General features: G+C 47.4%; 1 protein-coding gene across 4 annotated transcripts in view; it reads left to right on the forward strand.

Moving 5' to 3' along the window:
* The first annotated feature begins 8,183 nt into the window (after positions 1-8,183).
* The window catches only part of ZBTB17 (zinc finger and BTB domain containing 17), a 35,175-nt gene continuing 15,565 nt past the window's right edge, over positions 8,184-27,793 (forward strand). Inside the window, exons 1-2 of one of the 4 annotated variants that reach the window (XM_065574987.1) lie at positions 8,184-8,235; positions 26,025-26,231. In XM_065574987.1, coding sequence (XP_065431059.1) covers positions 8,199-8,235; positions 26,025-26,231 — 244 coding nt within the window. In that variant the 5' untranslated portion in view covers positions 8,184-8,198. The other 3 variants (XM_008169823.4, XM_065574989.1, XM_042852979.2) reach the window with 3 other exon arrangements.

A 27,793-nucleotide genomic window follows, 5' to 3' on the forward strand; every position in this document is an offset into this window, starting at 1 on the left:
CTCCAGGGCGGGGTTGCGGGGGCTTGGAGAAGCTTGGCATGTTGCTGGGTGGATCCATGGCACCTCTCCCTAGCGCTGGACGGCAGGACAATCCCAAGCTCCCACGTAGGTCTGATGTCACCCCAGAGAGGGGAGCTATGATACACTAATGTCCCGGCATTTTTATAGGAGCCCTTCACAACCTCTGGATGGCGAGTGCTTGTGAAAAACATTAGACACCCTGCGCTCCTGTTGCACTTTCCACGTTCAACGCTCTGACCAACATTCGCTAGCAAATCCTTACAGCCCCGCTCTGAGGCAGGTAAACAGATCAGCGGTATTATCTCCATGTTACAGATGGGGAAACTGAGGCACAGAGCGGCAACATGGCGAGTCAGCGGCAGAGCTGCTCAGAGGTGGATGGACTACGCCGGTGGCTAATGCTGGTGGAGCTGAACTGATCTTCACAATAACAGGGGAGTCGTTGGGCTTAGTTCGTTCATGCTCCTAAAGCACAGAGATGGGCACAGCATCGGAGTGCAGGGCCGCCCAGAGGGGGGGCAAGTGGGGCAATTTGCCCCAGGCCACGGGCCCTGCAGGGGCCCCGCGGGCCCTGGCCTTTGAATCCCTTCCCTGGCTACTCACCCAGTGGTGATCCGGGTCTTCGGCGGCGGGTCCTTCACTCGCTCCGGGTCTTTGGCGGCACTTCGGCGGCGGGTCCTTCAGTGCTGCTGAAGATGGGGAGCAAGTGAAGGACCCGCCGCCACACACTCGGAGCACCGCCTGGTGAGTACAAGCGCCACAGCGGGTGGCGCCTTTTTTTATGTCCGCTCCCCCGCTTTGCCCCAGGCCCCCTGAATCCTCTGGGCGGCCCTGTCGGAGCGTCATTATCATGCAAGGCACATGTTGGCCCAGGCCCAGGAATTCCCCTCCCGGGCAGAATTGCCACTGCCGACTCTTCTTATTCTTGGCGCTGAGATGAGCCAAAAGGATCTTGGGGAATTGTGTATGTGTTGGGGGAGGGGGGGCAAAGTTTCCTTCTTTATGGTAGTTGAGCGTATGTGTGAGGAAGATTCACTGGGAAAACGTAAGGGATGAATTTAAACTGGTGCATAGCACCCACCGGCAGCCAGCTCCTCCCCCCCCCCCCACCGATCAACTTCTCCCTCTCCCTCCCAGCGCCTCCCGCCCATCGCGATCAGCTGTTCTGCAGCATGCAGGAGGTGCTGGGGGGAGGGGGAGGAGCGGGGACGGGGTGTGCTCGGGGGAGGGGGAAGAATTGGGTGGGAATTGGCCAGGCATGGGTGGAGCAGGGGAAGGAAGAGGAGGGCAGGGGCTTGGAAGAAGAGGTGGGGGCAGTGCCTGGGGTGGGGCAGGAATGGGGACTTGGGGGAAGGGGACTGGGGCAGAGGGGGTATTCAGCACCCCCGGGGTCCGGAAGAAGCCGGTGCCTATGAACTGGTGGACAAGACTCTTGTTTCAGTACAAGAATGGCTCCCTCGGTGCCTATTCCCATGCAAATGAGCAGGGGGCGGTGCTACATGAGGGACTGGCGCACACAGAGACTAAGTGACTTGCCCAAGGTCATACGGGAAGTCTATGACAGAGCGGGGAATAGAACCCAGGGCCCCCAACTCCTGGGCCGCTGGACCACTCTTCCTCTCTTACAGTTTAAGCCAAGTCAGTTTGGAACAGGTCAACGCTAAACCAAAATAAGCCACTCCTACGAAAGACGAGTGTCCACACAGTCCCCTTTTTATGCCCTGTCCCGGGAGTCACCACTTTTTGTTGTTGCAAAACTGGGCATTTGTCCCATTTGCTCTTGCCAACTGATCATCGGCTGTCAAGAGCAAACAGGACAAATACCCAGTTTTGCCAAACAAGTGGGGCAGGGAGGAACGTTCAGAAGGGCGGGTGAGCGGCAACGCCAGTCCCGCACGGTGGGGCTTGGGCAAGCAGTGATGCCAGGCGGCTCAGGCCAGCCAATAGGAGGTGAACGGGGGGCCTTGGGCAAGCCTCGTGCAGTGTCCCGTTTTCCCTTTGAGAAATACGGTCACCTTACCACACACCCTTCTGAACAGATCAGTTTAAAAACCAATTTACGTTAGATGACTGACACTTGCTCATGTGGACAAGCTCTGTGGTGGGTGGGAGTACTCTGTGTGTACAGAGAGGGGAATTCTGCGTGTACAGAGTGTAGATGTTCTGTATGTGTGTAGATGTTATGTATGCAGAATGCATGGGGGCATGTGCTATATGTGTGTCTGTCTCATGTGTCCTGTGTGCAGAGTGCATGTATGTGCATTACAAATTTGGCTATATATATATATGCACACATTTCAATCAAGTGGAGACTAGTCCATGCCCTAAGACATGCCTCTTCGAGGCATTTCACAATCCCTACCACTTTGGGTTTGTCAAACAACTGCCTAATTAACCCTCACAACCCTGCAGTCAGGTGGGTCGGGTCAGCAGCGGCATCCATATTTTACAGCTGGAGAAACTGAGGCACGGCACAGGGGAAAGACTCATCCACGGTCACATGGGAAGCCAGTGACAAAGTCAGGATTAGAATCTAGGAGCCCCGCGCTCGGACCATGCTGCTGTTCCACACCGGCTACGTTATACAGCAAGTGAACATATTTAACTGTTCATCAGACTCTGGGAGTCAACTCTGCCCCAGCCCATCTGCTTCTGCAGTGACAGTCAAAATAAATCTAGGAACTGTCCCAAGAGTTTTGAAATGTCCCCAGTTCCTTCTCTGGGCTAGACTGCTCTGCCGATGTTGGAAGTTGGTGTAGAGCCCAAATATTGCCCAGTTATGTGTGTCGAGCAGCGGATAGACAAAGAGAGGGAAATGTTGCATTGTCTCTTACCTGGTCTGTCTTGCCAGTAATATTTCAAGCACATGGTCATGTGTGTTCTCCTTCTTCCTCCAGGAGCGTTCAGAACCTGCCAAGGGAGCAGCCCCCACTCTCTGAGTTTATACCACCCAAGCAGGGGACATCTGCATGCAGGAGCCAGCCCACTTCCAACACACGCAACGGCTCTGCCAGCCCTGTCTGCATTGCCTGGACTACATTATAATTAACCCAAGGGACGGTGGCTGAGGCAAGAACCGGCAATGGGCAGTTTGATGTTATCGATTTGTTTAGGGTGTCATAAACCAGTTGTATGCAGACTGGCTGCTGCTTGTCCGCCTAGGTACCAACACCTCATCCCTCCCTAATCTCCGACAAACAACCAGATGAAACCCAAAGCCCCTTATTCGGTCCCGTGACCTTGGGGTCTTTTCTTTATCAGGCGCAACATTACAGGCTGAAATTCAGCGGCAGATAAATAGGTGCCAGGCTCTCTCTCTTTGCAACACAGATTCACTGTTTTCCTTACAGTCTTTGAAGACGAGGCTTTATAGGGGATGATACAAAACATGGCCAGGACCCACTAGGATTGATAAAGGCAGGGGTGGAAATCTCTCTCGCTGATACCATCCATAGCCCAAGCTAATCCAATAGAGGTGTGCGCGCATACCCAGAGAGAGAAAGGGGCTAGTCACTTTTACAGTTATTTACTTTAACCAGTGATTTAAGAAACTCCTGGTAAAATTAACTGGCCTCTATATTGCATACACTGGGCCAAATTCCGCTCTCAGTTACATCTGGCCGGTGATTTAGAACCCAGAGCAGAATCTGCCCCCATCTATAGTTAGCCGGATATTTCACAGCCCAACGATGACTTGACGATATTACTGCTATGCAGGAATTTTGCAGCCTTCACTTTGCTCTACATGTAAGTTCACGGCCGCAGCAGGAATAGAAATCGGCGTCTCTGTCTGTGGAAGCACAAGCCCCTGCCACTTGAGCTAAAGGAGATTCACTGTGAGTAGGGGAGAGCAGATGAGACAAATCTGAGAAGCGCCTACTCCATCCAGTGGAGGACGATCACACACGTACACGCTGCCCAGCTCTTTACACTAGGATGTGTAGACGCATAATGAAAACGCTTGGTTACGCGTGTGAGTAAGCTCAGACATTCCATTCACACCTTTCACTGACAGATTCTCTAAAGAAGCCCCATCCACCTCCGACATGTACAGTAACCACATACATATCACATCCATCGTGACCATGCTATAACACTAATCCTTAGCTCTGACCTCAGCATCATGTGTGTCTGCCGGGCATCCATCGGTGCACTGGTGAACTGTCTAATATGTTGTGACTCAGGCACCCCACGTGGCAACAGATGGGGGACAGGGCACACAGTTGAGTCTTTGCTCAGGGACTTGCCTGGGCATACTCAGATGGGCATGCATCCCTGGGATCACCATCGTTGTGCTATTTCGTCAAAGGGGACCAGGTGTGGTCTCCGCCGGACGCTAAGAACTTGTCATGGTTATTGCGGGATGGATGTACAAAAAATATCTGAAGAGTTATGTGACCACGTAGAATGCTGTGTTCCAAGCTGCTAGAAACGGGTCATCTGGGGCCGGGGGGTTCTCGGCGCTCGCACGATCAAGAGAGAATAATTGACATCTTTCCACTTAGCCTAGCCCACTGCTAGACCAGGTGCAGACTTGGGCCTTTACAGAGCACAAAGGAGACAAGAAAAAGCCCCTGAATAGAGGGACCAACAGGGCAAAGTGAAGTTAACGACACAGCCTGGTTATGAAAGGAGACAACAGGTCTGGAACTGTATAATAGGGGACAAGATGGCATCCATTATGGGGCGACGCTCTGCCAGGGTGGGGTGTCTCATGAAAAGGGGATTCCAGCCAAGTGCTAGACAGACTGACCAGGGGGTGAAAAATACCCTGTTAAACAGGAGAGGAACGTGGTAATAAGTGCAGGGTCTAGCTGGCATTTGACATTTTTCTTTCATCTGTAACCATGTTTCCAATCCTTATCCTGGCCTCTGTATGAATCTCTGTCTGAAGCTTTGTCACACAAACTTTGCTTGGTTTGGGCTAAGGAGAGCATTGAACCTGGGAAGCTGTTTCCCGGACAGCGCATCTGTGGGCACTGCGGGAGCCAGAGGGCGAGGCACTGGGCACTCGAGTCTAACGAAGCAGGGATGTACAGACAGGTTGGAAGGACCTGTGCCCGGGGCCAGAGCAGAACTCGGGGGGGGGGGGGGGGGGGAGGCTAACTATCTACATAGATTCAGCCCCAGGTTCTCTCTGTTCTGCACTTAGGGAGCCTAAGGGCTGGGGGGTGCAAGGTGCCGTGCTGCGGATGGAAAGAGCAGGGCTTGCGGAGCCCAGAGCGGGGCACTTGTGTTTCCAGCAGCCAGTAGTTTGGGACGAGATTCTCCCAGTGGCCACAGACGAGGCTCCCTCGCGCTGTAAGCCAGTGACAGTGATTCACCTTCAGGGAACCCCGGAAGTTTCTCATACAGGCAAAGTGTTATTTTCACATGGGGATGTATGAGATCACGTTTATTATTCAGTCTGACTCAGGGTATGTCTACACCACAGCGGCTACAGTGGCACAGCTACGGTGCTGCAGCCACGCCGCGGTAGTGTAGACGCTCGACCTAACCACATCACACAGGGCGTGACATTTTTCACAGCCCTCAGCAATGTGGCAAGGTCACCCTAAGTTTGAAGTGTCCACTAGGCCTCAGTGGGAAAATATTCTCCCCTTTAGGACTGTTCCTGTTTCTGCCCAGTGTTTCTGTCCTTGTATTCGGGTCAGACTACACAGCAAAAGCTGCGCACAGGTTAGCTTGAATCCACCTAGTCCAGGTAACAATAGACAGCACAGTGTGGGTTGGTACAGGCCCTGGGTACATACTCAGCCCTCTAGCCCGCGCTGAGCTCTCTAATTCATGCTCCCTCCGGGAGGCTGTCCCGTGCACAGCTTTCGCTGTGTAGACAGCGAAAGCTGTTTATGTCTCTCATCCTTTCTGCCCTCTGCATTTACCCCCCTAATCCCTATCCCCTATAGGGCTTGCTCCCTCGCTCTTCCCAGTTACCTCTGCTAAAAATGATCAGCAGTGAAATGGTTAATGCTGACAATTAAGGTATTATCGCCCAGTTGAGCCAGGGACGTTCACAACTCCCAGACTTTGGGGCAGGCACTCACTTTTGGAAGAGTTGCTGACCACGCCTTGCAAATCTCATAAATAGGTCAAGAGATCCAGACTGATTTAAATCGTTTCAGCTAAGATTGACGTTTTCACCTCATTCAGATGAATGGGGAGGCAGGGAGCAGACTTCCACCTCATCTAAGTCAATGGAACAGGGTGAGGCATATATTCAAACCATTGCTGCAGCTATTGTTTGGTTAAATAACAGGGCAGCAGAACATCTGAAAGAAGAAGGAAAAACAAGCAGATGACGTCAGCACCAGAAAATGATCAGAACACGGGAATAGGAACTTTGGTGGGTATGAGACATTAACAATCCTGTACATTTTTCCATTGGCAACTCCTGGGCTCGTCAGGGAAGGCTGAGGCAGGATACTGGGTATTGGGATGTCCCCAGCTGGGACAGCACTTTACTATGATCTAAAATTTAACCAGATGCACCCTCGAGGGGGATTTACTTCAAAATGTTTCCATCTTTAAATATATCTCCTGACAATCTGAAAGGGCTGATGTTACACTAAGAACCATGTGCTTCCACAGGCCCCGTTCCTGCAAACATTTATGCATTCAGTTGCTCATGTGTATAAAACTGGGATTCAACACAATTTAGCCAGTGTGATGCAGAACAAAACATCAGAGTAGGGTGACCAGATGTCCCGTTTTTAAAGGGACAGTCCCATTTTGGGGGACTTTTTCTTATATAGGCACCTATTACCCCCCACCCCTGTCCCGCTTTTTCACAGTTGCTGTCTGGTCACCCTACATTAGAGTTGTAAGCCACTCTCAGTGCTGCCGTGTTTAATTACACCCAATCAGGGCAACCTAAAAATGTAACTTTTGCCCTTGATGCTAATTTGAGGTTACAATGTAAACATCCAGAGGACACAAACCCAGTCTAAGCAGAGCTACTCTGAAACCAGTCATGGCACTGTATCTCTTTTATTTCAACACCAAACAATGTTAGGATAAGCCTGTGTTTGGTGTTGCAATAAGAAAGTATGGTTTTAGTCCAAATAAGACCTTCTGATCAGAGGCTGGCATGTTGCAAAGTTCACCTCTAAGGATCTTTATCTGCAGATGAGTAAATACCCTGCTCTTCCTGTCTGCTTGACCCCTGCTAGATGCACGCTTGTTTCAGGATCTACGCCTTGGAGGTAGGAGGGTCCCAGAGCTTGGGCTCCAGCCCAAGCCTGGAAGTCTACACAGCAATGAAACAGCCCCGCAGCCCGAGCCCCACAAGCCTGAGTCGCCTGGCATGGGCCAGCTGCATAGACTAGTCTAGTTGCTGTGTAAACATACCCAGATCCCGAGTGGCCCTGAAGACCTGGCATATCCTGACTCTTTCAGGGAAGTCCAGTTCAAGGTTTCTGTCCTGATAGTCAAAGCCCTACATGCTTGATCCCTGAAAGATCACCTCTCCCTCCATGCCCACATAAAGCTGTTACGAACTCTCACTGTTCTATTGAAAGTCTTGTGATACTTGGTGTTTCTTCCCCAAAGCCCCAGCTGCTGGACTCATGTGAGAATCTCAGCTTCCCTTTCTAAAAGAGCGCGTGTCTAGCCCTCATGGTGGCAAAGAAAAGCTTGACCAGGGGACCTGAGCGCAGCCTCGAGCCCAGAAAGCAAAGCAAAAGAAAAACATTCTTTTATTTTTTAAATACCTTCTGATTTTGAAGCCAACACACGGCTCTTCAAGACCCGGCTCATGATTTGCGAATGCCTGAGGCTGGCCATGCTGATGTCAGTTTGTCTGGCAGTCACAGTTTTAGCCTTCCCAGGCTAGGCTCATGCCAGGACGTGGCGTGGCACAGAGGTGGCACAAGGTTTCACGGGCACCCACGCTCCGCATGGCGCCTGGCCACAGTGCTTTGGGAGACACAGCCCCGGCCCTTTGACCCTGGCTACGGCTACAAAGCCAGGCCCTGCCTGAGCCCACCTCTGCTGCACTGTCTGGGCAATGCCCAGCTGCTGCCTCTGGTGTCATGGCGCCGGGGAGAACCCTGGGAAACACCACGTGATCCGCAAGGCCCGCTGCTCGCTCTCGATGCCCCGCCCTGACGCTTCGGAACAGCGGCGCATGCGCTAGAGAGGCCTGTCAGCCGCCCGTGCTTCCCCCGCGGTAGCTGCGCATGCGCCGGAAGCCCGTGGGGGCATGGGGATGGGGAGGTGAGACGCCGCCGCTTCCGCCCGTCTCCAAAATGGCGGCGCCCTTTGTCCGTTCCGTGTCAGTCTGAGCCCTGCTTGCCGAAATGTGACTCACCTGCGGGTCCCGGGATGGCAGGTAGCGGGGGCAGCCGGGGGGAGCCAGGGCAGCTCCAGGGGGCAGCCAGAGGGGGAGGGGCAGCCAGGGCAGGTGTAGCTATGGGGGAGGGGGCAGCCCTGGTAGGAGTGAGGGGAGGGGGGATCTGTGGGGAGTGGGAGCTGGAGGGGAGGGGGGCACTGGGGGGGTGGGGGCAGTTATAGGGCAGGGGGTAGCTAGGGGAGCAAGTGGAGATAGGGGGAGGTGGGAGGGGCAGGGTGTGTCCTGTAGGGGGTGAGTGGGACCCACCCTGTGAGGTGGCGATTGCTGCTGGTCTGTAATAAAAGCAAAATCTTGATCTTAAATCTGCTGTCTCCATGTGAATCCCCCCTGCCCCCCGTGCACATCTGGATTTGGTCTCTCCCTTACCCCTCCTTGCACTGGGCTCCGCACCACTCTGCAGCTTCCCATTCAGATTTACATCTTCTCACCCCCTGTGGCACCTGGGCCAAGACTGGAGTCTGTGTGGCGGGCCAAGGTTGGTGGTGGGTCAGAGGGCAGGCAGTGGGCTCTGGCTGGCACCGCTGAACTCAGTCTGAGAAACTGTGACAGTGACCCCGAAGGGTAGGGAACCGCGGGCTGCGAGACAGCAATGTCTAGTTTAATCAGCATTTGAGTCTTACCCACTTCCTCCAGGATGCATCTGTCTACATCGGGAAATTTCTTATTCCAGAACAACTGTTCAGTTGTGCTGATGTTCTCAGTGGGGTAAACTCCAGCAGAGACCTGGTATAAGGGTCTTGACACAGCTAATCCTATTAAGGACACAGTGAGAAGAGACACCTATGCCTAGTCTACCCTAGACTTTACACTGTTGGTAATACTGGTGCAGCTGCCCTGCTGCTGAAAACTGGGTAAGAAATTTCCTGCTGTGGACCAGACAACTGAATCTGCTTGTGGGGTTGTGCTCCCGCTTGCTCTTCCTTCCTTGCTGATGGTTCATTTGACACGTTAACTCTGCAAGCCCGAGCAATGCATTCATCATGTTAGGCATTAGCGTGAGCGTCTTAATATTATATAAGATGTTTAACTGTTTGCCAAGTAAATCACCAGCAGAATGGATTAGAAAAACTGCCTTATCAGTGTCTATGCAATGCACTTCTACCCAAGACTATATTTTTTGTTCTAATAGCAATACTGAAATTCCCAACATAATACCAATAATCCACGTGTATTATACACACACCCACTACATGCAATTGACTTTCTAAGTGTAATTGATCTGTATGAACATTTCAAACCAACATGACATTTGCTTTGCCATTGTGTTCGTATGTCAGACACTTACTGCCCTCGCTAAAACATCGAAAGTTAGTGCAGCAGTGAGTAACTTGAGGGTTTGTTTAAGGGTGGAAAAAATGCAGTTGTTAGTAGTTCAGCACCCAGATACTGGAGAGAGTTGCTGTGGAAATACATAGCTCATGATATTATTTTAGTTATACACACTCTGCTCATGTATTTATTATAGTTAATATGATGGTGTGTAGATCCAACGTTACTGAATTTTAATATGAGCTCAGTATTATGGGATGTGACATATAACGCATGGCAGAATATGATCCATTAACACAATCCTTTGCAAGGGATTGTTGGCCTAAACTGTGACCTTCCCAAATTTGTGTGTGGGGGTGTGTGTCTCCAACACACAATGTGATGTTTGTCCTCCGTTGTACCATACTCATCACTGTAGTAGCTGAGAGTCAGAAGTCATCAGGAAAAGGAGTTGGGCATCATTGTAGCAGGTCAAAAAAACATCAGCTCAAGTCAATACACAGTAACAATCCAAAAAAGCGAACCATAGTAGGATGCATAAGGAATGGGGTAAAGAATAATACTGAAAAGATGATAAAGCAATTATGCAAATTAATGGCACACCATAACTTTGAATACTACGTTTGGTTTAGATTGCCCATGTTAAAAAAGCTACTGCAGAAATAGAAGGCATCCAGAGACAGGCAGCAAAAATGAGTAGGAATAGGAAAGGCTTCCCAAGTACTGAGAGAGTGAAAAGATTAGGACAATGTCGTTTATCGAGTAGATACATAAGAGGGGAGAGGATGGTAAACAGAAAGTAAATCAGCTGCTCCTATTTATCCTTGCAGTACAAGAGTCAATGGACATTCAATGAAATTGAAAGGCAACAAATTTAAAAGTGATAAAAGGAAATAGTTTTTTACACAACATGTGATCAACCTGTGGAACTCATTGCCACTAGATAACATCGAGGGCAAGACATTAGGATTCAAACAAAGATTAAATGTATGTATTGATAATAACATCTTCAATTACATTAGATAGAATTAGAAATACTTAGAAGGGATGTGTAAATTCATGCATCAGGGTATAAGCCAATCTGTTATTACTGAGGATTAGGAAGAAACATCTGTTGTCAGGATATTCCATATTTGTCCATTATGGAGATTTTATACCTTCCTCTGAAGCATCCGGCACTCGCCATTGTTGGAAACAGGATCCTAGTGTAGAGAGACCACCAGATCAGAGCAGCATGGCAGTTTCTTCCTAGTGACTTGCATGTACCCCTAGCATTAATTAATTACGCCAGTAACATTCAAAGTCAAGGTTCCACATACAATCTGAACTGTGACCCTGTATTAACACTTAACTGCACAGGCATAAATTCAGATCTAAATTTCTGCAAATAATCCAAATTATGACCTACCTGTGCAATTTGTTTGCTACATACCTAACCAGTAAGGGAAACCACCTCCTACAACACTCCTGCCAGCACCCCTAGGCATTGTCACAATTTCAGTGGGCACCACAATCCCACCACTGATATACAAGGTCCACTGAAAACGTGTGGGAGACTCCAAGCCAGAGACCACCTTAGCTTGTCTACCTGCAGGTGTCATCTGTGTATGTCTCACTTAATCAGTTCCCTGCCGTTGCAAGGGCCCTGGGCATTGGTGCATCTTGGTCCCTCCTGTTCTTTGCCTAATTCCACTTGTTGGGTTTCATGTGCAGGTGCTGGGCGATGGTTAGTGGCTGTGATATACAGGAGGTGAGGTCACCCTAGATGAATGGTTCCCAAACTGGGGTTTGTGAAATGTTACAGGGGACTCTCGGGGAAAAAATCCCTAATAGCGGACAGAGCTGTCCCTATGAACCCCACGCAGCACGGAGCCAGCAGCCCAGAGCCCCTGGACTTCCAAGAGCTAAGCAGATCAAAGCAAGCATCTCTATCACACTGAGGAGATTTAAACTTCAAGACTCCTTATAAGAAATGGAGAGGGAGGTGGATATTTTTTGCTGTTTTTAAAATTAAATAGGCAGCTAGTCGTGTTTTTTAAATTATTATGAAGAACAAGTTTAAGCTTTGTTGCAACGTGCGTTGTTTGCCTGGACTGCTCCAGACCTGAATGCTTGTATAAGAGGAACTCTTTGAGTTGGCTTCTTAAATACGTTCCTGCTCTTTCACATCTGATACTCCTTGATGAAACATAGGAGCCTTGTCTTATAACAGGCTTATTCAGAGTGATACAGGCTACAAAAGTGAGCTCTTGGAAGAGTGTTGCCGTTTTCATAATGTAATAAAAATACTGTAATGATAAATAATAATTAACAATAAATAGTGTGTAATAAGCATGTCATAAAAACAAATTTTATATTTCCAAGCTCATTGCTTTTATAATGTATACTCAAGTAAAGGAGAAAATCACTGGAAATACTCATTTTTAGGAGGGGGTTCGTGAGACTTGACATGATAGTGAAAGGGGTTCACAGGTTGTTAAAGTTTGGGAACCACTGCACTAGATGATCTGGTAGTCCCTTCTAGCCTTAAACTCTGACGCTGGTGCTTTGTAGCGTTGGCTTGCCTCTCGTTCCCCATTGGCAGTCACGAGGGGGGGGGCTCACGTGGCAAGCTTAATTTAAACTTAGCAGATTTATTTATCTTTAACTGCATGCCACAAATGCAGGTGTCTGGTACTGAGCTTTCCATCACTATGATTGATACAGTAATAAAAGACTTGACAGCAATGTCAGAGGAAGACTGAAAGGGAAAACACTACTGATGTGATTTGGAGAGGGCGAGACTCAAAGGTTGCTAGCATTCTAGTTTCTTAGCTCCATTAAACTCTGGGAATTGAGTTCCCTTGCTTTTTATTTTAGCCGAGGCCCAAATACCACTTTGCTGGTCACAGTATAGCTCGTGAGTAGAACAGAGCCCTGGTAAAGGAGCGTCACATATGCAGTCCAACTTGTTTTCCCTTTTTAGGGAGTAGATTGACTTTGGGGCAGTGGTTTTGTATTTTAAAATGCAACTTTTTGTTGAATCTATCCAAGACAGCCACTTAAGGTGTGACACATAGCAGTCAGCTCTGTTCTGTAGACGAGGTTATGGATAGCGGCTTCCAAGAGGAATAGTCTCTCTATCTTTATATCTGAGCACTTGACTCTATTTACCCTCACAACAGGGCTGTGAAATAGGAAAATGTTCCAATTTATACCTGGAGAACTGAGCGTGCAGAGACTGAGTGACTTGCCCCCGGTCACACATGCAGAGCAGGGAATCGCACACAAGTTACGCAGGCTGGCACCCTAACCACTGGGCAATCCTTCCTCTCACAATGTTAACATGTATTTACTGTTTAAAGGGGGGGGAAGCAATAAAGTAGTAATTAAGCTGTGTGAAGGAAATGAGACATCCATTTCACTGAGAGCAAGTGTGTTAATATGCCAATATTCCACTGTTCTGAAGTGGGTAGGATGGGTAAAAACATCACTATTTATAATGCAGCAGCAGCCGTATTATTATCCCAATGGCATCGTGTTCTATATGGTATTTGAATGGCATAGCCATAGAATAACACTAAGATGAAATGTAGTAAAGGAGAAATTGACCAAACCAAAGAATTCTTAGAGGTTGCATGACTCTGATGTGGACCAGAATTGGCAGTGAGATCTGCCTTCTGCATGAGGTGTCTATGCCTTTCTCCTCATCACACTGGTTACCTTCTTTCATTTTATCTAACAGTAGGAATGTGGGCTAATGTTCCTATAAGATTTTTCCCCCCCTTTCTGTGTAACTTTAAACTGAGCCTGTCTTTTATCAACGTTAATAATCATTATGGCATCTCAGCTATGCCCTACATATTTGACAGTCATCACCTTTTAATATAAAGTAACATTAAAATTGCTTTTTGCTATTAATTATGGACCATACTGTAATAATAATCATGGCTGATTTGAGTAATTGTTCCATTGGAAATGAACTCTACTGAGGAAAAGTTCCCAGCGACACTTCAGAGGGCAGCACGGTATAAAACTTAAGATGCAAGACTGGGAATTCAGACATGGGTTCTAAGTCCCGTCTCTGCCACTGACTCTGTGACCTTGGGGAAGTCACTTAACCTCTGCGTGGGTCAGTGTCCTCATCTATAAAAATAGGGATCATGATACTCTCTTATGGAAAGTGTTCAGTGTTATTACATGTATTGTTGAAATATTGATCAAATGGGTTCTGTAACATTCTGTAATGGGTTCTGATCTTCAGTTCTGCAACATTCAGTTCCCACTGGCCCTGAGCGCTGAATAATTTTAATGGGTGGTCTGTCTTGTTGTATTTTAACATTTTAAGACTTCAAATAAAATCTCTCCAGCCACATGAGGAAGGTGGATAATGGTGGTGGTGGGGTGGAGATGATGCCTTTTACCTGACCAAATATTTCCGTTATAATTTAAGTGAGTTATGCAGGTCATCCCAACCGGATGCCAGTAAAATCCTTCATACAACTCCACACCATCATGTACTTTGCGTAGGCCACAGAGTTCACCGAAAAATGATTGCAGAAAAGATTTAGAATTCCTAAAAAATATATATTGGGGTTATGTCTTGTATCCCTTCATTTATAAAGCCCAGGTACCTTAACTATCATGATTCCGGTTGTATGGGGATCAGAAGCAGGGGGAAATTATAATTAAAATATGAAACATCTTTTAAAAATGACCTGAAATAACCCTTCGATACATACAAATGTCTTAATTTTAAAGTCCCATCTCTCAGGCTCTTTAGGGCCTGGAAGCTAGTGCTGGTTGTTCCATTGGAACGGAGAACCCCTCCTTTTCCAGTGGTGTGCAGGTCCCATTTCCAGAACGTAAGCCTGTTCCTGGCTTTGAACTGCATATTGGTTGTGCTGGGCTTTGGGTCAGTGTTGTTTTAGGAGGGAGCAGGGCTATTGGTGAAGAAGGAGAAAAAAAGGAAACGTCTTGGTGGCAAGTTAAGAAAAATGGCAGCTGTTTGAAACTGCTTGGGGGCTTGGCTTGTTTGAAGTTCTCCCAAGGAAGGTGGTCAAAGTGCAGGTGAGGGAATGCCATTTATTACATGGCTGTCATTACTACAGGGTGTATTATCGCTTGAAAACTTTTGAAGTATCTGTTGATTTAAGGAAAGGCCAGGGCATTGCCTAGATTTCAAAATGGACCTAGAGAAGAACCAAGACATTAGGAAATTGATTTTGTCATAGAAACATCGGCAAGGGGCAGAATAGGAGACATCCTGTCAGGACCAGTTCTGAGACGGTCTCAGAACGAGGGGTCTTGAGGGACGTAAGGAAAATGGATCTTAGCAGTTTGAGTGGGATTCATTACTTTAGAAGAAAATATTGTGTGCTGTAACCTCATCTGAGGCCTTCACTGTTTCCGATGGAAATTTCCACACTCTGTAATGAGAACACCAGATTGATGGGTTTGGTGCATACCTGTCTCTATAATGATGGAAGGTTGAAGTGTGTCAAGCTAATGTAGTCTCAAAAAGGAGATAGTGTCCAGACGATGGGCTAGCTCTTTAAAGCAGTGACCAAAGGAGCTGTTACTGTACTGACAACCTGTGCGTTTGCCTTTGTGAAAGGCTGATATATGGCTGTACTACCTGAGTGAATCTAAAAACCTGGTTGCATGTCAGAGACTGAGGCTTTGTGAGTTTGAAAGCAGCTTGGGATATACTCCTAGTGGAGTATGGCAGGTACCAATGTGACGATCAGACTTGCACATATGACAGATGGCTGGCTGGAAAAGGGACGGTGGTTTTATATTTGATACAGGAATACAGGCATCCCAAGTCTTCCACATAAACTCAGATGCCAGGTGCCATGTAAGAACCTCAGTAGAATAGAAAGGCAAATTCCCAGTTGCCCAGATGAGGGAAGTATTGCATGGACATTTCCTGTCCATGCAATTGCACCAGCACTCTCCTAGCAGTGCTAGCAGAACCACAAAACCAACTAGGCTGCAGTGAAGCACTCTTCCAAGACTGCACTGAACCATCTGAGCAAGTCAAAACAGCTCCCAGTTCAACCAAAAGGGGCCTTTTCAAGAGCTACGTTTTCCCTTTCTCCACCAAAGGGCTGGTGAATTTTATCTCAAAGGTCTGGGTGCTAGAGGCAGAATTTCTTTCCAGAAGAGGAGTGAGTTAGTTACAGGAAATACATGTTGATTAGAGACAGGATGGTATATGGTTAAATCACAGGACCAAGAGGCAGGAGACCTGGGCTCTATTCATGACTCTGCCACTTACTCGCTGTGTCACCATGGGCAAGTCACTTGAACTCCCAGTGCCTCAGTTGATTTGCTTGTAACATTCAGAGAACACTTTCAGGGCTATTGTGAGGCTTAGTTTGCTAATGGTTGTAAAATACTTTGCGAGGCACAGATAAAAGGTGCTTTTACAGAAGTACAACATGGTGGTGATGTTAGTATGCGAGTAGGAGGGGCTAGAGTAAATGGCGTTTGAAAGGAGTTAACTAAGTCTTTGGAGGGAAAATAGCTTCTGTTCTCTGCAACAAACTTGACAGAAAGTGAAAAGGCTCCTTTCTGTCTTGAAATGTGATAAATGCATTCGGCTGCATTGGTCCATCTGGTCTCCTTGGCTCTTTGACAGATGCGTATGAGCCACCGATACTCCCTTGATTTCTTCTGGCAGATGCGAGCCGACTTTAGTGTCAGTTTTTTACAGCTTAATGCTAAGTGAGGGATTTTTTTATTCTTACTGAGCATCGCTGATCGCTTGTCATCCTGTCTCTGTAATTAGAACACATCTGGCTTTCCCTGCTCGTTATCACTCTTGGTGATCGTTGACACTGTTACTTTAATACATTTGTAAAAGTCCTGCCGCAAATTGCCATCCCAGGATCTCTGAAGATCTGAAAAAGGGACAGCTCAGCATTCGTGTGAGGAAGACTCCAAGGTGATCATGAGAATCAAATTAACTTGATAGCACGGCACAGCTGATGTATTTTAAATATGATGTTGTTGGCCCTAGACACAAAACGATACGGCACTGCAAAATTTTGGCGCAAGCTAGACGTTGTCAAAACGTATCCATGTCTTGATATCTGGGTCCATCCGTTACCGAATAGTTTGTAAGTCTTGGTGCCCCAATTTTGTCTTGGTGCCCCTGGTTCTCATGGGAGACTTTAATCACCCTGATATCTGCTGGGAGAGCAATACAGCGGTGCACAGGCAATCCAGGAAATTTTTGGAAAGCGTAGGGGACAATTTCCTGGTGCAAGTGCTGGAGGAACCAACTAGGGGCAAAGCTTTTCTTGACCTGCTGCTCACAAACAGGGAAGAACTAGTAGGGGAAGCAAAAGTGGATGGGAACCTGGGAGGCAGTGACCATGAGATGGTCGAGTTCAGGATCCTGACACAAGGAAGAAAGGAGAGCAGCAGAATATGGACCCTGGACTTCAGAAAAGCAGACTTTGACTCCCTCAGGGAACAGATGGGCAGGATCCCCTGGGAGAATAACATGAAGGGCAAAGGGGTCCAGGAGAGCTGGCTGTATTTTAAAGAATGCTTATTGAGGTTGCAGGAACAAACCATCCCGATGTGTAGAAAGAACAGTAAATATGGCAGGCGACCAGCTTGGCTAAACAGTGAAATCCTTGCTGATCTTAAACGCAAAAAAGAGGCTTATAAGAAGTGGAAGATTGGACAAATGACCAGGGAGGAGTATAAAAATATTGCTCAGGCGTGCAGGAGTGAAATCAGGAAGGCCAAATCACACTTGGAGTTGCAGTTAGCAAGAGATGTTAAGAGTAACAAGAAGGGTTTCTTCAGGTATGTTAGCAACAAGAAGAAAATCAAGGAAAGGGTGGGCCCCTTACTGAATGAGGGAGGCAACCTAGTGACCGAGGATGAGGAAAAAGCTAATGTACTCAATGATTTTTTTGCCTCTGTCTTCACGCACAAGGTCAGCTCCCAGATTGCTGCACTGGGCAGTACAGCATGGGGAGAAGGTGACCAGCCAGAAAGAAGTGGTTCGGGACTATTTAGAAAAACTGGACGTGCACAAGTCCATGGGGCCGGATGCGCTGCATCCGAGGGTGCTAAAGGAGTTGGCGGGTGAGATTGCAGAGCCATTAGCCATTATTTTTGAAAATTCATGGCGATCGGGGGAGGTCCCAGATGACTGGAAAAAGGCTGATGTAGTGCCCATCTTTAAAAAAGGGAAGAAGGAGGATCCGGGGAACTACAGGCCAGTCAGCCTCACCTCAGTCCCTGGAAAAATTATGGAGCAGGTCCTCAAGGAATCAATTATGAAACGTTTAGAGGAGAGGAAAGTGATCAGGAACAGTCAGCATGGATTCACGAAGGGGAAGTCGTGCCTGACTAACCTAATTGCCTTCTATGATGAGATAACTGGCTCTGTGGATGAGGGGAAAGCAGTGGATGTGTTATTTCTTGACTTTAGCAAAGCTTTTGATACTGTCTCCCACAGTATTCTTGCCACCAAGTTAAAGAAGTATGGGCTGGATGAATGGACTGTAAGGTGGATAGAAAGCTGGCTAGATCGTCGGGCTCAACGGGTAGTGATCAATGGCTCCATGTCTAGTTGGCAGCCGGTTTCAAGTGGAGTGCCCCAAGGGTCGGTCCTGGGGCCGGTTTTGTTTAATATCTTTATTAATGATCTGGAGGATGGTGTGGACTGCACTCTTAGCAAGTTTGCAGATGACACTAAACTAGGAGGCGTGGTAGATACACTAGAGGGTAGGGATCGGATACAGAGGGACCTAGACAAATTAGAGGATTGGGCAGAAAAAAACCTGATGAGGTTCAACAAGGACAAGTGCAGAGTCCTGCACTTAGGACGGAAGAATCCCATGCACTGCTACAGACTAGGGACCGAATGGCTAGGTAGCAGTTCTGCTGAAAAGGACCTAGGGGTCACAGTGGACGAGAAGCTGGATATGAGTCAACAGTGTGCTCTTGTTGCCAAGAAGGCTAACGGCATTTTGGGCTGTATAAGTAGGGGCATTGCCAGCAGATCGAGGAACGTGATCGTTCCCCTTTATTCGACATTGGTGAGGCCTCATCTGGAATACTGTGTCCAGTTTTGGGCCCCACACTACAAGAAGGATGTGGAAAAATTGGAAAGAGTCCAGCGGAGGGCAACAAAAATGATTAGGGGTCTGGAGCATATGACTTATGAGGAGAGGCTGAGAGAACTGGGATTGTTTAGTCTCCAGAAGAGAAGAATGAGGGGGGATTTGATAGCAGCCTTCAGCTACCTGAAGGGGGGTTCCAAAGAGGATGGAGCTCGGCTGTTCTCAGTGGTGGCAGATGACAGAACAAGGAGCAATGGTCTCAAGTTGCGGTGGGGGAAGTCCAGGTTGGATATCAGGAAAAACTATTTCACTAGGAGGGTGGTGAAACACTGGAATGCGTTACCTAGGGAGGTGGTGGAGTCTCCTTCCTTGGAGGTTTTTAAGGCCCGGCTTGACAAAGCCCTGGCTGGGATGATTTAGCTGGGAATTGGTCCTGCTTTGAGCAGGGGGTTGGACTAGATGACCTCTTGAGGTCCCTTCCAACTCTGATATTCTATGATTCTATGATTCTATGTTCAGCTGCAGGTCGTTAAACTGCAACAGCTTTCCTCAATACGCTAGCAAGCTCACAGAGACTAAATGATGGACCAGGTGGGTGCTTGGACTACACTTGGTACTGGCTTCTGGTGATTAGTTCCTTCCTTCTGGCCCTGGCCTCTGTCTTGTGAATTTTGGGCGCCCTGGATTAACAAACTAATAGCTTGTTCTGGCAAACTCATAGACTTTAAGGTCAGAAGGGATCATTATGATCATCTAGTCTGACCTCCCGCATGATGCAGGCCACAAAGCTGTCCCAACCCCTTTCCCTTGACTCTGCTGTTGAAGTCCCCAAATCCTGTGGTTTAGAGACTTCAAGTAGCAGAGAATCCTCCAGCTAGCGACCCCTGCCCCATGCTGCGGAGGAAGGTGAAAAACCTCCAGAGCCTCTGCCAATCTACCCTGGAGGAAAATTCCTTCCCGACCCCAAATATGGCGATCAGTAGAACCCAGAGCATGTAGGCAAGATTCTCCAGCCAGACCCTCATTGGCCATTGATACCATTTACCAGCGATGGCACGCTGTTCATTTGACTAAAATCATGTTATCCCATTAAACCATTCCCTCCATAAACTTATCTAGCTTAATCTTAAAACCAGACAGGTCCTTCGCCTGCATCAGCTGGAAACAGCAAGGATACCGGTTAGTCTTCAAAGCAGATTTCACGTGGAGGGCTTTGGTTCTGAAGAAGTAAGCAGGCCAAGCATGCTGTCATGGTGTGGCCAAAGGACTCAATGAAGGGCGTTTCTGCACAGATGGAATTTTGTTAGCATCGAAACACAAGCGCTGTGAGAAAATAAGTCGGCGCCCACCGCAGTAACTGTATCTTCCTGGAAGAAAATATCCATTAACAGCAACTTTCGGATTGAATTTTGGTTTAGAAGCTGACTCCAGGGCTTCTAATTTGTCAGGAGGAAGAGCCTTCTCCTCTTGCTTTCCTCATGTACCCAGAGCTGTTACCCTAGGTGTTTTCCTAGTCTTCCCCCAGCAGCAGGCGAACTGGCTACCATGGAAACCCATGACTACGGGATCGTGCTACGGTTATTTGGGACTGTTCTTTACATATTTGGGAGTAATATCAGGTGTCTCCTTGTAAATACAGCATGATCTTCATTGCATGTTATCAGTATGCCAGGCTGTGGGTTGACCCAATCAACTCTGGCTGTTGTGATCCCTTTCTATGCCTCCAGAGCACCCTGGGGCAGGAGAAAGTGAGACTGTTGCATTGGATGGAGTCACACAACCCCAGAATGGTCACAACTCCTTGACGTTATGTTGTGATGTCAGGTTACCCTTCTCCAACTACTTTGTGGCTATCCAATTCTGCTGGAACCACTGCCTTAAAATGATATCAAATGAGCAGTTGTCATCCAGCCAGATGACCTCTTGTGGGTGAGCATCCCCTTTTCTCTTGTCTGCTTCTGAAATAAGTGAGTTTTCAACCCAGGTCTTGCGCCCAGACCAACATACTGTCTTTGCTATTGGTAACAAGGGAGAACATTGGCCATCTGGAAAGGACTTTATTCTTATCCTTCATTGCGTCTAGTGGAGGCCTGGTCTATACTAAAAAATTAGGTCGAACCAGCTATGTCACTCGGGTGTGAAAAATCCACACCCTGGTGTAGACAACGGTAGGTTGATAGAAGAATTCATCCATTGATTTAGCTACAGCCTCTTGGGGATGTGGATTAACTACACTGATGGTAGAACTCTCCCATCAGCATAAGTAGTGTCTGCCGCTGTATGGCTTCAGTGTATCTCTGTGCCACTGTAGCATTTCAAGTATAGACCAGCTCTTAGATCATGTTTTCACCCCTCAGCTCACAGAGAGCCGAGTTCTACAGCACAAAACTGTCTGGTCAGGACTGTGGCCGCTCCCTTGCTATCATTGGGGTGTGTACATAACACACACACATTTTGGGGAAATGTGATCAAATTTTATGCAACCATTTTTGACTTAGTTTGGATGTGAAAATGTACTTTCCCCCCACATGTTCTGATCAGATATTTTGCGCTTGGGTAATTCTGAGCAGAAGTTACAAACATTAAAGTTGGCTTCTTCTCGATATGTCATTGAGACTCGATTCTCTTTACCAATGCTGCAAGCACGCACAAAGCCTATACAACATTTGTAAGCCCATTTTGAGCATGAAAAGGATGTTGTTGAATGTCATCTACCCCTTTCCATGGAGGTACTTTTTGCTCTGTTTGCATGATTTCCTATGGTTTATCTAATTCTGTTATAAGAGTTGTTCAGTTTTAAAAAACCTCACTTTCTGCCTCTCTCTTCTCCTTGCCTTTGTTAACAGGGGTATGAATACAGGGTCTTTGATTAATTTTTTATTTATTTAATTATCCATATAGTTTAGTGTCTGTTCCTGCTGCTTATTCCCCATTTGAAACCATAAACCCTGTGTTTGTGACATTGTAATTAGCCGCTGTGCAAGTGAGTCACAAATGGAGGATTAGGATTTCAGGTGCAAATAAGCTGTGGGAGCCGATGAGCTCTTGAGAACAGGTGTATCTCTCTCTCCTGCAAATGGCCTGGGTTTTTTCTTTTTTTTTTTCTAAATGAGCAGATGAGTCACAGAGTGTTCTTGCAAGGTTTTCCTGTGGGGTCAGCTGCCCTTTTTTGTGCTTGAAATATTTTTCATTTTGATAAGGGCTGGAAGTCATTCAGGAAAGGATAGGGATTATGTCCATGAAATTTCACACACACACACACACACACACACACACACACACACACACACACACACACACACACACACACACACACACACACACACTTATATTATAATAGAAAACATGCTAATTTTATAACTCAAAGTAAAGACTGTATCCTCTCAAAATCTCCACGTATCTTATCCTGTTTTTTTTCTAAAAGAGTTCCTCTAATTCTAACAGGAATTGTTTTGGGGAAGGTCTTTTGACCTGTGTTATACAGGAGGTCAGACTAGATGATCACCGTGGTCCCTTCTGGACTTAGAATCAGTGAATCTATGGATCTTCCAGATAGTACATAAGAACGGCCATACTGGGTCAGACCAATGGTCCATCTAACCCAGTATCTTGTCTTCTGACAGTGGCCAAGGCTTCAGTGGGAATAAACAGAACAGGCAATCATCAAGTGATCCATCTCCTGTTGCCCAGTCCCAGCTTCTGGGACTTAGAGGCGATGGCCGCCCAGTCCATGAAATTGCATCCCTGACCATCTTGGCTAATAGTCATTAGTGGACCTATCCTCCTGAACTTATCTAACTCTTTTTTGAAGTCTGTTATAGTCTTGGCCTTCACAACCTCCCCTGGCAATGAGTTCCACAGGTTGACTATGTGTTGAAGAAGTATTTCCTTATGTTTATTTTAAACCTGATGCCCATTAATTTCATCGGGTGACACCTGATTCTTATGTTATGTGAAGGAGTAAATTACACTTCCTTATTCACTTTCTCCTTACCATTCACGATTTTATAGACCTCTATAATATCCCCCCTTAGTCGTCTCTTGTCCAAGTTGAACAGTTTCTTTTTAATCTCTCCTCGTTCATATTATTTATCCCTTTCTGAATGGTTCTTAACATTCTATTCGCTTTTTTGCCTGCCGCTGCACATTGAGCGGACGTTTTCAGAGAACTATCCACAATGACTCCAAGATCTCCTTCTCGAGTGGTAACAGATCATTTAGACCCCATCATTTTGTATATATAGTTGGGATGATGTTTTCCAATGTGCATTACTTTGCATTTATCAGCATTGAATTTCAGCTGCCATTCTGTTGCCCAGTCACGCAGTTTAATGAGATCCCTTTGTACCTCTTCTTGGTCTGCTTTTGGACTTCACTATCTTGAGTAATTTTGTCTCGTCTGCAGTTGTTACCACCTCACTGTTTACCCCTTTTTCCAGATCAATTATGAATGTTGAACAGCACCGGTCCCAGTACAGATCCCTGTTTACCACTATTTACCTCCTTCCAGTGTGAAAACTGACCAGTTATTCCTACCCTTTATTTCCTATCTTTTAACCAGGTATTGATCCATGAGAGAAACAGGCACAGGAGTCTGCCTGTACAGATCCAATTGAAAGACTGAAGCTGAAATTTGCCAGGGCACTAAGATCTCTATATCACTCGCTATACTTAGCTCAGATGGAGTCTTCCTCCCTCACTACATTCCACTTTGCTGTGAGAGGTGCTTTCAACAAGACTTACTTCCGCAGGTTATTTAAAGACAGGATGCCTTCCATACATTGCGACACCAGCCTTCCCACCCCCATTCCTGGGCCACTTGGGATATCGCTATTAAATGTTGTTTGTCTGCTCTTCAGTTGGACAATCAGTCAGGGCGGCTGCTCTTGAAAGCACACTGACTGCATGGGGCGGCTTGTTTGACTTAAACCTTCCTCTTCTATTTGGAATGATAGAGGGTTCTTTTTGGGTAGGTGGCCATGTGTAGCCAAAGGCGTTCTAATGTGATCTGTGACCACCCCTCCCACTGAGATCAAGGTGGAGCTTCCCATGGGACCGTAGTCTCCGAGCCTCACCTTCATATTGAAGATGAGGGCTTCTGCAGTCGGCTCTACTTTGTACCAAAGTGTGCTCCTTGGGGTCCTGGTGTATTCCTCAGTGGTTCTGGGTACCATGAGACACCTGGGAGCAGATTGGCAGAAGTGCAGAGGACACAACTGCAGCTGAAGTCAACTGGAGCTGTGCTTTGGCCTCCTAAAGTACTATAAAAATGCTGAGCTCTCTGAAAAATCAGGCCCTGGGCATCATGAGTTGGTCACTTGACAATTTTGTCAAATAATATTTTGAAAATCTGGCTGGATCTCAGTTCCTCAGCTGGAAAACGGGGATGACGCCTCCTCCCCCCCCAGTGCTCTCTGGAGTGTTGTGAAGATAAATCCCCTAACATTTGTGAATCGCTCAAGTGGGGAGAGCACCATAGAAACACCTGGGAGGAAATCAGTCATTTTGTATTCAGTGCAAGGATGGATGGTGTGCGTTAAATAACGTCTGGGGCCACACATTGAATGAGGAGGATAAAAAGAAATATTGACTGATACACACAAGGGGGCTGAACGAAGGTTGCACAGACCGCCTTAAATCGGGCATTTTCTAACTCCAGAGTGTTTGACTTTTTGCAACCTCAATCTTTTGTCTGTTTCTTTTTAGATGTAATCATAGAATAGAATGGGGTGAGGGAGGATAAGGTATGTTCATGCAGTTACATAGGCTGCCTGGATGTACAGTTTGACGTGTTGAAATATTTAAAAGATATAAATAAATATTGGCAATCCCCACTGCCCCCTCTCAAGCTGGGATCAGTTGATGTCCATGGGCTTCACAGTAGAAGTGGGGCTTGTGGAGGGATTTGAAGAAGGAAGAGGGTCGTGGCTTTATGTGCTAATTCAGAGAGAGTCCAGTGTGTAAGGGGCAGGACTGGGAAAGTGGGAGCCAGTGGTAACTGCAACGTGGTGAAAACAGGCCAGGCAGATGGTTTGATGTTAGCAGCTGCAATTGGATGGAGCCACGCTGGGTGCAAGGAGAGGTTACAGCAGTGTTTCCCAAACTTGGGACGCGCCACTTCCAGCAGCTCCCATTGGCCTGGAGCAGCGAACCGCAGCCAGTGGGAGCCGCGATCCGCCGGACCTGCGGACGGGGCAGGTAAACAAACCGGCCTGGCCCGCCAGGGGCTTTTCCCACACAAGCGGCGTCCCAAGTTTGGGAAACACTGGGTTACAGGAATGGAGGCTGATCAATAGGACGTTCCGCTTTAAGTGTCTGTCTGACTGGAAGGACCGGGGGACGTGTTATAAATGTGATACTATAAATCAGTATTTAAAATTCCTTTTGGCACTTCCTAGTGTTGCTCCAGCAGCCACTGGTGGGCCTTCGTTTGCAGGCCTCAACCAGTGAATTTCAGTCAGAAAGCAGCAGTCTCTTTTTGAAAGAAAACGTGACAAAATAACAGAAGCAGGTTTTATGCCAAACCAGGTTTAAAACAGCTGCAGCCTGCGGCTTTGCAGGGGGATGTTTGATGGGGTGGGTCTGATACAGTTGACCATGGAGGGCCATAGCCTTTGGCACACCTGATCATCCCACCAGCAGTGGCCAGCACTTCAGATGGAGGCAAAAATTCCGAACAGCCTCCTCCTAACCTTGATTGTCCATTTAACAAACGTTCCAAGAAGCACCTTCACGCTTTCTCCCACACCGGCCCTTGTGCATGGGAGGAGCTTCTGCAAGGCTGCCAGGGTGTCCCTCAGATCTCTCCTTAAAACACTTCTCTGCCATGATTCCTACAACCCATTCGACACTATCATCTCGCTGTTGCCTCATATACTCCCATCTGTCTGTATCCATCTGTTTTCTGTAGTTTCATACTGTGGTGCATTGACCTTCTCTTAGCCATGTGTGTGCACAGTAGAGCCCTGGCCTCCAGGTGCTGCTGCTGCAATACAAATAATGCATAATAACGACCAATGGTGCAGTGTGAGGCCGTCTTTCTTATGGGCTCAATGACTACCTGCACAGTGGAGACTGAATTAGCTCGTCAGCTCTAACATTGGTTCCTCCAGATCAAGGCTGAGGCCCGTGGGTGGAAGTGGGTCTGTGCTCTGCTTCAGTTTTAAGCACAGTTAGTCGGTGCTTGCACACCAACCGTAACCATGATGTTAATAAAACGTCCCTTGCTCCAGCACCAGGCTTGAGGACAGGAGCTGGAGGGACGGAGCCTAGGCTCTGATCAGCCAGGTGATTGCGCTTTCTCTCCTCAGCTATGGATTTCCCTCAGCACAGCAAGCAGGTCCTGGAGCAGCTGAACCAGCAGAGGCAGCTAGGCTTGCTGTGTGACTGCACCTTCGTGGTGGACGGCATTGACTTCAAGGCCCACAAGGCCGTGCTGGCAGCCTGCAGCGAGTACTTCAGGATGCTGTTTGTGGATCAGAAGGACGTGGTGCATCTCGACATCAGCAATGCAGCAGGTATGCAGGTGCGGCTCCTGGGAGAAGCCAAGGCTGCGCTTGGGGGAGGAGCTGTGGCCCTGAGATGGAGGGCCGTATGCTCAGCAGGTGTAAATCATTGTGGCCCTGTTGAAGTCAGTGGAGCCGCACCAATTCATACCAGCTGTGGCTCAGACCCAACATGTGCAGAACCTCCTAGAAACCATTAGGGCTGGGATGGGGATAGTGACGTTCCTCTTGAACACTGGAGTTGCCAGACTGGATCAGACCCATGGTCCATAGCCCAGTGTCCCATCTCTGACAGTGCCCAGCACCAGATGCCCCAGAGGAAGGTGCAGGAACCCTGAAGTAGCAGAAGTGGGATAATCTGACCTCGTTACGTTCTCCGCCTAATCCCTAATAGAGACTGGTTTAAACCCTGAAGCATAGTTTCTACAACTTGATTTGTATTAGAATCATAGAAGATCAGGGTTGGAAGGGACTTCAGGAGGTATCTAGTCCAACCCCCTGCTCAAAGCAGGACCCAATCCCAACTAAATCATCCCAGCCAGGGCTTTGTCAAGCCTGACCTTAAAAAGCTCTAAGGAAGGAGATTCCATCACCTCCCTAGGTAACCCATTCCAGTGCTTCACCAACCTCCTAAAGAAAAAGATTTCCTAATATCCAAGTATTAACTTTTATAACTCTGCATATTCTTGATATCCATGAGAAACGTCCACTCGCTCTTTGAATCTTGCTAAGTTCTTGGCCTCGATGACTTCCTGTGGCAGGGAGTTCCACAGCCTCATTATACTTTGTGCAGCAAAGTATTTTTCCTTTGATCAGTTTTGGACTTGCTACCTTTCAGTTTCATTGACTGTCCTCTTGTTCTTGTGTTACGAGACAGGGAGGAGAGCAGCTCCTGCTCTTTCTTCTCTAAACCACTCACTGTTTTATATGATTTTATCATGACTCCTTTTATTCATCTCCTTGTGTCTCCACTACGGAGTCCATACCGGGTAGCTATACTGGCATAGCCGCCTACAGTAGACGCAGCCTACACCAACAGAAGAAGGTTTTTTTGCCGATGCAGGGAACTCTCCCTCCCCGAACGATGTTAGCTAGGCCTTCTTCCATCGACACTGCTGCGTCTACACTGGATGAGGTTGTTGGCATAGTTGTACCACTCAAGCGTGTGGGTTTTCTCACACCCCTGACTGACACAGCTATGCTGATACAACTTTTTAGTGTAGACCAAGCCTAAGGTAACAAGCCCAGTCTTCTCCATCTCTCTTCATAGAGAGTGTTTTCATGCCCCTAATCATTCTCATCATCCTTCTCTGAACTTGTTCGAATTCTGCAATATTATTTTCTAATGGGATGACCAGTTCTGCGCACAGTATTCTAGAGGTGAGGGGTACCATCAGTTCAGATCATGGAATTACAGTATTTTGTATATTATTCTCCATCCCATTCCCTATTCATCCTACCATCTTGTTTGCTCTTTGACTGCAGCTGCTCATTGAGTAGAGATCCCCATTGAATTGTCCTCAGTGATGCCCTGATCTCTTTCCTGAGTTGATCAATTCATTTAGAACTCTGCT

This window comes from Chrysemys picta, chromosome 21 (assembly GCF_011386835.1).
Source record: "Chrysemys picta bellii isolate R12L10 chromosome 21, ASM1138683v2, whole genome shotgun sequence".
In the NCBI taxonomy this organism is placed as follows: Eukaryota; Metazoa; Chordata; order Testudines; family Emydidae; genus Chrysemys; species Chrysemys picta.